The 12,597-nt window shown below is 37.6% G+C and overlaps 1 protein-coding gene across 38 annotated transcripts in view; it reads right to left on the bottom strand.

Annotated features, from left to right (window-relative positions):
• Window positions 1–12,597, bottom strand: part of LOC129472117 (myomegalin) — a 239,400-nt gene that overhangs the window by 41,203 nt on the left and 185,600 nt on the right. For 35 of the 38 annotated variants that reach the window (XM_063625854.1, XM_063625850.1, XM_063625851.1 and 32 more), the window contains 3 exons: window positions 12,197–12,309; window positions 10,629–10,756; window positions 234–322 (listed from right to left, as the gene is read on the bottom strand). In XM_063625854.1, coding sequence (XP_063481924.1) covers window positions 234–322; window positions 10,629–10,756; window positions 12,197–12,309 — 330 coding nt within the window. Of the gene's footprint in view, window positions 1–233; window positions 323–7,051; window positions 7,063–10,250; window positions 10,757–12,196; window positions 12,310–12,597 lie in introns of those variants that run through there. The other 3 variants (XM_063625884.1, XM_063625885.1, XM_063625878.1) reach the window with 2 other exon arrangements.

The following is a 12,597-nucleotide window of genomic DNA, read 5'->3' as shown; positions in this document are numbered from 1 at the left end:
AGAAGAAAGAGACACAATACAAACCAAAGGGTGGATTGGAGAGAAAAATGGAGTGAAGATGTGGGTTGGAAAGGCAGCTGGGAAGTTCAAGGAGAACAGGAAGATGACTGAGAAGTGGTTTATATAAAAAGATATCTTCTCACTAAGTCCACAAGGGCTGCAGGAGACCATCAGACCTCAGAAGGGCTGTGTGCCATCCACCCTGGAAGCCCCAGACCCTGACACTGACTTACTTGCTGGTGACTATGGTGTGCGGCCTCCTCCTCAATACTGTCAGTGAACTCAGTGCTTGCATCTTCGGTGTCATCCCCTGCAGCTGCACCTGGAAACAAGTCCAGCAAAGAAAAGTGATTCCCTTCACAGATGGCTTCCAGACAGCAGTTAAATTATACTCTTTTTGCCAGCTGCCTCTCATTTCTTCCTTTCTCCATATACATGGAGAAGAAACTCTCCCTAGCCAGCAGGGCTGGCAAGAAAAATAGAACTTTTTGTATCACAGACACTTTCTTACTCATACTCAAGCCTGAGCCTCACAACATAAGCTGACTTTGCCTGCACAGACCCATTTCTAAGGAGCCGATTGTCAGATGCACTGGTTACCCCACTCTACTGTCAAGAAAGTCTGAATTATTTCCCACTGCCAGGCTACATAAAAACTTTCTCTTCCATAACATGAGTCCCACATGCCTAACCCTTTCCCCACCACTGAGTGCCTGGAGATTAGAGCTGCCCTGAATCTCTCAGAGGTATCTATTGTTGGGATCAGTTGTGCATAGGGTGACAATTTCTCTGAGGAACTTCCCTCTGGGGGTCCTGTGTCCTAGTAAGGTTCAGGTCTAGTCAAGATTCAAGACACCAAAGGATTCAGTTGTCCCTAATTTCTTCCTCTAACCTCCCTTCCTCCTCACCTCTCTCAAACTCTTACTCTATGCAGACACCCTTTGTCTGAAGGGTTTCTTGCACTGCTTTATCCACATGCAGTTTAACTCATCCTTTCATTCTCCAGAGATGGACACAGCCTCCCTAGGGCCCAAACATCTACACCTTGCTCTAAGGTACAAGTAGCTGCAGTTTGTGGTATGGGCAAAGGTCTAAGGCAGCACTGACCAAGAGGACTTTCTGCAATGACAGCAATGTTCTGTGCCAGTGTTGCCCAGTACAGTGGACACAGTCATATATGGCTATTGAGCTTTGAAATGCGGGTAGTATGGCCCACATTTCAAAGCATTGAATCTTAAATTTTATTTAAATTTACTTATATTTAAATGACTACATGTGGCTAGTGGCTACCCTATTGGACAGCACAAATCTAGGGTGTGTCTTCCTCCTTATATTGATTAAAATTAAGACTGTTCATACATTTTAAGACCAAGAGCTATGTTTTATATTACTGTATTTTTCAGGAAGTGTAGAAATTTATTACGGTTAATTTATCAAAGAAAATCTACCGTGACACTCACTGTGTCTTATAGAACCTCCCCAACTTAAAGAATCTTGAAATCTTGTTCTGATCCTAGCCTCGGCAACCAACCAGTTACAACTCCACTTCTGACCAGATTAACCTGGACCTCTTGAGAGATTAGGTGGTGAGTCCAAGGTTACACAACCAGCCCTCACAAGAGCTGCGCCAGTAAGTCAAGACTCTGGACTCTTAGACAGAAGCCACTCACTTTTTCTTCTGGTGACAAATCAGATCTTTATCTTTGCTTCTTCCTCCAAGACCAAAGAACCTTCTGTTGAGTTCAGACATCCAGGCATGAAAGGCTCTGCCTGAATCATGAGCATTCACTACCCAATGCAGATAAGGTAAGCAGGGGCAGTTCACATCTACACATTTGCAATGACCCAGGCTGATCTCATGGAAGTGATAAGAGGTAGTAAGTATGCTGTGATAACAGCTTAGGTTTCCTCATCTACACCATGAACTTTATGTTAACTTTGGATCAAGGAAGGGTCCTGTTCAGTGAAGCCTCTACCACCTCTACCACTCAGCATCTTTAGAGGTCTGTGGCAGACAGTGTACAAGAGGAATTTCCAATACTTATTCAAACCAACCCCAGAAACCATCTCACTCAGGATACTAGCTGAGTAGAGGCGTATGGACACATTCCCTAATCTTTGGCTGCTTTAAAAACTTACTGAACCCAGGATGCTAATTTACCTAGGACACCCACATCATGTTATGCTTACTTAGGAAAATCTTTCCCTGTACAACAGTAGCGATCACAATCTTTTATGTTTTTCCAGCAAAGGAAATGAATTGTCTCATTCAGTGACAGAAAACAGACTGTTCACACTGTTTCTCTTTTGAACATGGGGCTAGAGAAGGATCCTGTAGTTGAAGAAAGCTCAGCTCTGTGAGGTCAGGATTCTCATCCCCTACCATTGTTGCTGGGTTGTGGAGTCAGGCTGGGCCCACATCCCAGGACCATTCCTGCCAGGTTCCAGAAGCGAGAATTGGAAAGGGTGACTGTCACTGGTCTTGAAGGTTTTTATCTGACACTTTCTGCCCTCCACTTATCTTGACAGCCTTTCTGGTGCCACGTCTGCATTCTTGGATAATGCTCCATCTTATTTCACTTAAGAGCAGGATGCTATGGTTCTGGCTCCATAAGGAATTTGACAGAGACAAATAAATGCTCATCTCATCTCGACACTCTGCCACACAGGAGTTTTGTTTCTTCCCCTTCTTTCTCTCTTTTTTAAGCTAGCTCACAGTCTTCTTCCATTATGGCAGCTTTAAGGGTTGCTCAGCCTTTTACCAATTTGAATTAAAATGCTGAAACTTTTTCTCCCATGTTTGAGGGGTAAAGCTAAAAAATTTATAGAAAATATGGGAGTAAGAGAGTAAGTTATCTCATACAAGGTCCTGTACATAAGTTTACATTAGACATCTTTTACCATTTTCCATTTTTTAAATAAATGAGAGAACTTCTCGTGTGGGTGATACCCTTTTCTAAACTTCTACTGCACAACGAAACACTATCTTCAGAACTAACTTGGAATACTTTGAATTTCTAATTTAAAGGTACCTATGATTTTATATTGATGACTCTTCTGCTTATTTTTTGATAAAATATAAAATAGTCTGCCATCTTTAGATTCTCTGGAAGCTAAGAATCTGTTCATTTAACTTGCTTCTTCGAGATTAAGTTTTACATGTTAGACTGGCAATTTTATAAAAAACTTTTATTTCAGGCTTCAATAAAAGTTCTCAACTTGTAGTTCTTGGAAGTTTCTAGGCTTTGAACAACACAAAATGGAGGTGATACCAAGATGTCCCTTATTTAGATTTAGAAATTCTCTAATTCTACAAAGTACACAAATTCTCTAATTCTAAAAAGTACACAAAAATAAACCTCTAAAACATAAAACCATAAAATCCTTGGGTGAAAATGTAAGCATTATGCAAATATAAGGTATTCTTATCACTGAGGCAAAAATTCATACTTTTGTAGAATTTTTTAAATCGAGTATGGCATAATAATTAAGAACATGAACTATGGAGATAGTCTAGATTTGAATTGTGCTTTTTTCGTTAGTTATATCACTTTAGGCAAGTCATAACCTTTCCATAACTAAGTTTCTTCATTTAATAACTAGGGTTAAGAGCATTACCCACTCCATACTGTTGTGAACTTTAAAGGGTTTGCTGATTTTGAAGTGCTTAGAACAGTGCTTGGTACACAGTATGTACTCAATAAATATCATCCTTAAACAATATTATTATTGTTATCGTAAGTAAACTGAAGTAGTCCATAGGCTTATAAGTTGAAGACTGAGAAAGTTGAAGGCCACAGAACCTAAATATCATCAGCAGAAGGAAGTTTTATACTTGATGTTACTATCTGAATGATCTTGACTGATTCTATCTGCACTTCTTCATTTCTGAATACTTGTTTCCCCAGCAGGAGGCTTGAAATGATACTCTTTGCTCTCTGCCTCACAGGACATTGAAAAAGTAAGGAGTGACAACTCTTCGGTTGAACTCTTTGGAATAGGTGCCTTACAAAAAGGATTAATCATCATTGAATAACTGTCTTAAAACTGCAACATGCCTAAATTAAGCCTTAGGGGAAACTTCATGACCTCTTTTTTTGTTTTATTTTGCTTTACAGATGAGGTCTCATTATGTTGCCCAGGCCGGTCTTGAACTGCTGGGCTCAAGGGATCTTCCCACCTCAGCCTCCAAGTAACTGTGACTATAGGTGCATGCCACCACACCTGGCTCATGACATGTTCTTTGTAATGAGTCCAAACTGGGTGGAGTCAAGACCATTTCCCCCAAATTCTACTCTGTAGTCATTATTATCTTCCTTTAAGCCATTAATATGGGATCAACAGAAGAGGAGTGAGGTTTTTCCATATAGTTACTTAGAACATAGCAAGAGATCATATTTTATTTTAAAAGGTGATCTGAAGAACTAAAACTTTTAAGCATGAATAAGTTGGCAGTGCCAAGTGTTCTTTCCTTCAGTACTGGGTCCTTGTGTCCAATACTCTCAGCCCCATCTCACTCTGACTCCCAGGTACTCTGTCATGCGTTCATTACAAGAATGCTCACATTTTCATGTCATGAACCAACTATTGCTGACTTTAATGTTATGGTGCTGTATGAGAGAATCAAGGAAAAGAGGCCTCTTATCAAACTACAATTTCACCTGCACACATTCCCTTCAGGATCATAAGAAAACTATTAAGATTCCATATAGTCCTCCTTAGTTTCTGCTAAGAAATAAAATTCTCTATCTAGACAGATTCTGATCGTGGAACAGAAGTGGTAGAAAACTGCTGTCTGCAGTCATACCCCTTTATGGCATATCTTTGTCTTCAAATTGCAACATCTCTTAAGTAGCCTTAGGGCTTTCCAGCTCACATGTTTCAGAAAGTAGCTGTTTTAAGCTACTTGAAAAGGCCAAATCATAATCTAAAACACTTTTGGGGGTATGAAATCCCACTAAAATTCTGGAAAGAGTTTCTACTTCTCCAAAAGGGTAATTATTCAATACAACTACAGTCTTCTATCCTTAGGCTAACGAAGGCACATGTAAATTAGGACTCCCGGGCAGACCAGGAGATATGACCACTGCACCTATTTTGTGATGCCATAATTCTGTAATGTCAATAAATTCTTTCTGCTCATGGTCTCTTTTTTTCTTCAAAGAACATGAGAAACAGGTTTTTCTAGGAATGTTTAGAGACAGCACTACCCACCACAGTTGGCTCCTCAAACCTCTGTCATGCTTTCTGCTATTCTCCTGCAGCAAAGCAAGCAAGGAAGGGTTTTTAAGGTAAAGTAGCCTATGTCGCATTTCTGGGGAAAGTATAACACTGTTTCTTTAGTCTCACTTCTTCGAGAGGAGAAAAATTCGAGTTTCTTCTTCCTTCCTTTAGTTAAAGACTCATTCTACGAGCCTTGCTTTGACTTGGAATTTAGTAAATAATCAATAGACTGATTCTCCCATAAGGAAAAAAAAGATACAAGCTTTCTCTACTTCTTTTTTTTTATAAATATTTTAAGAATAAAACCAAATAGTTTCTGTTGGCCTTTGATAATTTTATTGGATCAGCAACAATTTTTTTGTGTTTCAACTAAGATAGCTAAAATTCTAACACTTATAAATAAAAATTACACTCCATTTTAGCACAAATGTTAACACAAATTAACAGCGCAGTGCCATGAAGAAATGAAAAATACACAGCTTATTTTGATGGGGAAATGGTCCTGGAAATAATGTAATGCCAAGTTTCTGATCATTTAACATATCACTCACCTCCTTCTTCATCTGATGTTATGAACCACTTTATTTATTTATTTATTTATTTATTTATTTATTTATTTAAGACAGAGTTTCACTCTTGTTGCCCAGGCTGGAGTGCAATGGCATGATCTCGGCTCACTGCAACCTCCACCTCCCAGGTTCAAGCGTGAAGTTATGAATCACTTTAATTCTTCTTAACAACCCACAAAATTTTAAGTGAAAACTAGTAAGACTTCATGGACACAGATAGAAACTCATAATTTATAAAACACGCTGGTATAAACGCATGCCGCCAAAGGTTATAGATTGAGAGAGAGGTCAATATCTTGGAGCTATGACTTTGATTGTTGTAAAAAGAAGCACTACATATTCATGTTATACACTAAAAGTAAACCTACAAGGAAGCCAATTTGGTTTATGTACTTAAAACCCCTATTCTTCATATTATTTTAAATACAACATTTTCTGATGTTGCTGAACTTTCTATTTTACCCTTCCAGTTTTAGTAAGAGGAAAACAGTATGATAAAGATTTTTACCTCTGGAATTTGACTTTAAACAAAAAAAAGGGAGAGTAACACAAAAATAATCAGTATGTCACATTATAAGTTTAATTATTCTTATTTGAAAACTAGTAGAATTAGTATTGTCAGGACCACAGTTTTGTGTTTCCTTCCATTTCCCATTCTTTGTTGGAGGCAAATTACGATGCTATTTTTTATTTAGAAAATTCATCTTGGCCCAGGTGAGAACACAGAGAAGTTGAAGACTTGCCTTCTGTTAACACTTAGATTACTTAAAAGCAACAAGCTTGTTATTTGATCATAATAAAATGTTTTAACAAAGCTACTGGTGTAAAGGGTGAGAAGGTGGCTTAAATCCACATTCTAAAACACATTATAACTGAAATACACATTATATAAAAAACATTATAACTGAAATATACAGAAATCACTCCAATATATTATCCTACTGATTCATTCCTTCTGTTTATTACTGTATTGCCACATTGGAGTTCTGTATTTCCAGCTAGTCTTTCTACAGTACAAATGGTTCCACACTACCAAAGAGAAAAGAAAAGCTCACTGAGCTTTAACCCTGAGAGAACTGAGAGAAAATACTCTGTGCTGGTATCTCACAGGATATACCTGGAAAAGAAAACTCATTTCATTTGTTCCATCTCTAGTACAATCTCTACAAGGTAAAATGGAAAACTCACTTTAAGTGTGTGGGTTACTAATATTTCTTCCTAACTTCACAGGAAGTTTGTCACCTTTCCTTGCAGGATACTGACTGTAAACCTGCAGAATACTACAAGATACCCTACTTGAAAAGGCCACTTGAGCTTTGCAGGGATGCCAAATGTCGATTTTGTGACTGCTTTATATAAAAAGACCATGAAACGAGAAAACAAGTTTATCCTATCAATGGGAACTAGAGTTTTCTAATACTACCTCAAGAAAAGCAAAGGTATTATTCTTCTCTCTAAGGCTTACAGTCCAAAGGAAAGTGACTTCAGGTAGCTCAGTCAACCTTTATTTCTCAACGAAAAGGCCAATTTTCAGTATAATGTGATCTGCTCCTCCTTTCCACAATCAGAAGACTCCAGATCCAACTGGAAGATCAACATAGAGAGAAGTGAAATGAGTTTTCTTGAACAGTTTTTGAAGCTATGAACCAAACATCTCATGACCCAGACACTGAATTAGGAGGATGAATGAGCATAAAAGTGATAGGTTTTTTATGTATATCTGCCACAGAGTTTACTTATGTATAAACTGCGTAAATAGAATATACTAAAGAACCCTCAAGGAAACTAATTCTTATGGTTAGGAACTCATATCCTCTACAGGTTAAGATTTTCTGGATCCTTAATAGATCTCTTGCTATATATAATGTAATAGAAACATCTTTTAAAAATATAAATAGGGAAAAACGTATTTCCTCTAAGAAGCAAAGGTACTGAAAATATTACTGCTGTCCACAGCTGAATGAGGAGAAGAGGGTGTGGAGAAGGTTGGGTGACAGATAAGAGTACACACTATCAAAGGAAAAGGCTGACCTACTAACATAGTCCAATAATGTCTTTTCAAAAAAGTTATAACTTGGCTATCTAAAAAGAGAACATCAGATGAATGTTGATTTATACTAGGTACTAATAATCATCAAATTTTCAATACTATAAATTTCAATAGAAAAGAGTTGAGGGACAATATCTATCTAAGGCCATTTATTTCACTCATTAAATAAGTCCTCTTGGAGGTTCTTTTCAACTCTATACTTCTAAAACCTACAGACTTCATCTACCCTGAACTCTTACAACCATTACTCTGCATTATTTGCTATTATTCAAAAGGGAAGCATGAGAAAAACAAAATCTATCATATGGATTTTTTTCTCAATTTAAGTTCTATGCTTCCAATTAAGCATGGCCTAAGTAAAAATTTACTTCATTATTTTTATTTGAAGATTTTTACTCAAGCACAAGGTTCTATAAGCACACGATGCTTTATTTAAAATTACTGTCATATTGAAAAATGACTGTCAAAGGTAGAATAATCCAGTATGAGAAAGAGTCTACGCTCCTGTAGAGAAAATGGAATATTATATCATGCTAAATATTATTAAATGATGTGTCCAACCACAGCATGATCTATGTGTGGATTATAAAATTGATCAGACTCATGCTCTCTAATCAGATGCCAAATTATCACACAAAGTTGTTAGACCAACAAACTCTCTCCAGATAACACTGTTTGCAAGCCTCATTCCAGCTATCTAGACCAGAAAAAGTTAGTACCATACTTTAGTCACATTTATGACTTTAAGACCAGACTTTTAATTTATCCTGCTATCAACTTACTCTTGCTGGAGGTTGACAGAAGTAGGAGTGATATATAAACTGTAATCACTATGAGCCATTAGAAACAAAGAATCACCCAGAGCTGAATCTTACTAGCGGACTCAGAAGGCTTCCTCGGTCTATTAGTAAAATTAAGGAAAGACGTTCCCTAAATGCCTTGTTGTAACAACATGACAAACTAGTCTTTGATGGGTTGACATTTCTACAGCTCCATTACCTTCCTCTTTACTTCTGGAAAGTTAACAAAAAATTTTGTGCAAGAAAGGGTCTCTTAAAATTGGGAGACTAAGAAAAGTGGACGGATCGGCCTACACTTCCTATCTCCTTCCTTAAATGACTCCTTTTTCCTCAAAAGCCATTGAAACTGAAATGGCGGATCCATTAAGAGTAAGGCTTATGGCTATCAATGTTTTGCAAATGACTTAATCAGAAGATTCCAGAGTGCTTCCCCAGTAGAACATTTTCTCCCTGTCCACTCTAGTTTGACTGATGCTCTATCTGTTATAGACACAGCTAAAGTTACAGAAACAGATGAAATTTAGAATGTAATACAAGCCATGTCAACATGTGAAAGAAATAAAGTGTCATGTAAAAAAAAAATAGAAGGAAAAAAAATCATTGTGCCCCACTTAGTTTAGAAAGGGTATTCAGTCACATTTACTGTGCTAGAAAGCCTCAATCCCTGTTCCCAAATTCCATATTTAAAGTAACTGAAACCTCAGCTTCTAACCTTGGAAACTTCCAACCAGAGGAAATAAAAACAAATTCATGATGTTGATCCCACAAAGCTGCAAAGCAATCTTGGTTACTTTTCACACTCTTGACATTCAAGACATCAGAAACAATCTCTGGTGCCCCTCTCCTTATACCTGTCATGTTGCCACAAGAAAGCATTGAGACAATGATTAAAACTATAAACATACATCTGTAACATTTCTTTCTAAACTATTCTAGCACTTCAAAGACTGAAGCCTATTACTTAATTTTATATGGAGAAACGTATACATACTAAATAGTGAAAAACATAGGACCCTATCTAGTGCCACAAATGGAAGAAGCAATACCCTCTTCTGGCTATAATGAGTTATTTGGTGAAACACTGAATGTAAAGACGGATATTATATTTGAAATTATCTTTGTAAACAGAGAATTCTGACTCTAGAAGACCATTCTAGAAGTCATGTTCTGACTAAATAGCATGACCTTGGTTTAAAGAAACCTAAAGGAATCAATAAAGAACAAATTTTAAGTAGAATTTAATCTGTACCTAATCTAATTTCACTTGTGTACAACAGTCAACTCTGAGACAGTATTGGAGGTAAAAGTTGACTATGATCACTTTCATAGTTCTTGCCTCTGTTCTTTAACTTGGCCTTCCCAATACTTGCAGTCTACTATTACAAGACTACTCTCCTGGTTTTGATTACCTTCTGATAAGGATTGTATCACTTTTGCGAAGTCATTCTTACAGACTCTCAATCTCTTTCCCACTCTCTCATCTTAAAACTTGTATGCTTTTGATTTAAAAAATGCCCTCACTCAAAGAGGAGTTGACTGAATGGCAAAAATAATACACACACATGCATTTATGATATGATATGGAACATATGAAATGGATTGTGAAAGTAGGGGAAGAATAAACTTTATTGGCCCACAGAAGGGATGAGGGAATGAGAAGGGCTAGGGATAAGAATGAATAAAAGTGGAAAAACTAAAACAGAATGATTTAAAATGTGCAAATACACTTTGCAACCTCCACCATTCAATTTAGAGATTGATATGTATGTACAGTGAGATCCATGTAGGCTAAAGTGAGTTTCACTTTGTAGTTGATGCTACTTGTACCAGTTCTATCATTAGTAAGTCACCGTTTAATTCTGCCAAAATCAGACAAGGATCTTTCTGGTTAGTGCAAACAAGGTTTTCCATCCTGGGCTGCAGTCTGACCCGCCAGTGCTCAGTAGGCATGCTTGTGATGAATTCGCACACTTTCCAGTTCCCCACCTCCAATGGCGGCCAGGGTCTCCAGCCTGTTTAAGCGCTCCAGGCTTCTTCCAAGAACTTCTTCTAGCCGACTGCGTAACACCTGAGCCCCTTCCAGTTCCACCTGCAGAGTTCGGTCTCTCTCAGAGCTGATTAAACATGCCACACGGAAGGAAAACGGATTAGCCATCAACTGTAGTGAGTCCACATTTGTTTCCAAAGAACCATCAATACCACTTTGAGCCACACGACTTTGTAAAGTAATTGTTCTCCAGGACACAATAAATGAATGTAGTCTTTGTGTGGCATTTGTGTTCACTGTTGATAGATTAGTAAGGACTGTTCCTTTTTTTAAAAGCTTGCCCCTTATGCTAGATTCTGGGCCAATTTCACATAAAATTATAGCTCGTAAGACTTATCTCACACCCCTATGGCCCAAACAAGAGAAATTTCATTATTTGACTAAAAGCTTTTGTTTCTGAAAAACTAAAACCCAGGACAAACTAAATATAAACTGGAGCAAGACTGAGCCAAGTAGAACCATTACTGAAGATATTTGTTTTCTCATTTGTTACCAAACTTGACGGTGGGACGGTGTGCTGAAAAGGAATCTGGTTCATAAAAACTAAAGCTCCAGAGGTTCTTTAAAAAGTAACACAATCAACTGGTCCTATCATACCTTTCCTCTGCCTTCATTTTCCTGGTAGAAAGAAAACATTTTTAAAGCCCAACAATAAATTACAAGAAACTGAATAGCAAAAATAATAATAATAATAATAATAATAATAATTGAAAAAGGGTAAAAGGGGCTAGTAGGGAAGGCAAAATGAGAAAAAAAAAGTGAAGAGAATAGAAAATGATCCAGAGAGGTATCACATATGTGACCAAAAATCAAGAGGTAGAAGAAAAATATATTCATCATGATAGCTATCGGTGGTCCCAGGATGATATTAGCCATCCCAATTAATATATTTTCTTCGATGATATTAAATGAGCATCAGTGCCCATTATAGCCTTACTCTTCACCCCCACCTTTTTTTTTTTTTTTGAGACAGAGTCTCGCTCTGTCGCCCAGGATGGAGTGCAGTGGCACGATCTCAGCTCACTGCAATCTCTGCCTCCCAGGTTCAAGTGATTCTCCTGCCTCAGCCTCCCGAGTAGCTGGGACTACAGGCGCGCGCTACCTCACCCAGCTAATTTTTGTATTTTTAGTAGAGACAGGGTATAGCCTTACGCTTATAATAGAAAAGCCTTTAACAGGACATGGATCACAGAAAAGAAATGAACATACATTGAGTGCTTACTACATGCAAGGCATTGTTTTAGACACCAAAGCTGTCTTCTTATTTAATCTCTGCAATAGCTGTGTGAAACAGGTGCTATTCCCGACTTAAGATTTTGACACTGAAGCTCAGAGCAATCCATAAAACAAATGACAAAGTGGGTAGCCCGGTAATTGTCCCTGTTTTTTCTCCCCTCTTCAGTATCATAAGCATCTGCACTTAATGAAGAATAAAAGGCATAAAAAGAATAGTAAAAGAAATAAAAATTTCAATGAAGAATAAAAGAAAAAACAGCCACTCTCTTACCTCTCTGGATGGGCATGGAACTTCACCAGACTGCTATAGAGCTGTCTCTCTGCTTGTAAGGCCTCATTGAGCCGACTCCGTTCATCTACTAGTCCTTCTAGCATCAGCAGCAACTGAGAAGAGAAGACAGAAGAAGCAATACGCAAATGGCACAGTGAGACATGAAGCCACAGTTAATCCCGAGAAACAAGAAAATGCATTAGCATGTACTATGACTTAAAAAGCCCACTATCTTAGTACTTAAGCTTTTGATACTATTTTATAGTTTTCAAATCAATGTCATATTATCTTTTTTTTATCTTTAAAACCTGTAAGGTGGAATTCTAACATGGGAGCAAAAAGAAGAAAAAGGAGAGAGAAACCAGAAGCACAGGAAAGCAGCTAAGAGAAAGGAGTAAGAG

Source organism: Symphalangus syndactylus, chromosome 12 (genome assembly GCF_028878055.3).
Source record: "Symphalangus syndactylus isolate Jambi chromosome 12, NHGRI_mSymSyn1-v2.1_pri, whole genome shotgun sequence".
NCBI classification, from domain to species: Eukaryota; Metazoa; Chordata; class Mammalia; order Primates; family Hylobatidae; genus Symphalangus; species Symphalangus syndactylus.
This window is presented reverse-complemented; position numbering and strand designations above follow the sequence as displayed.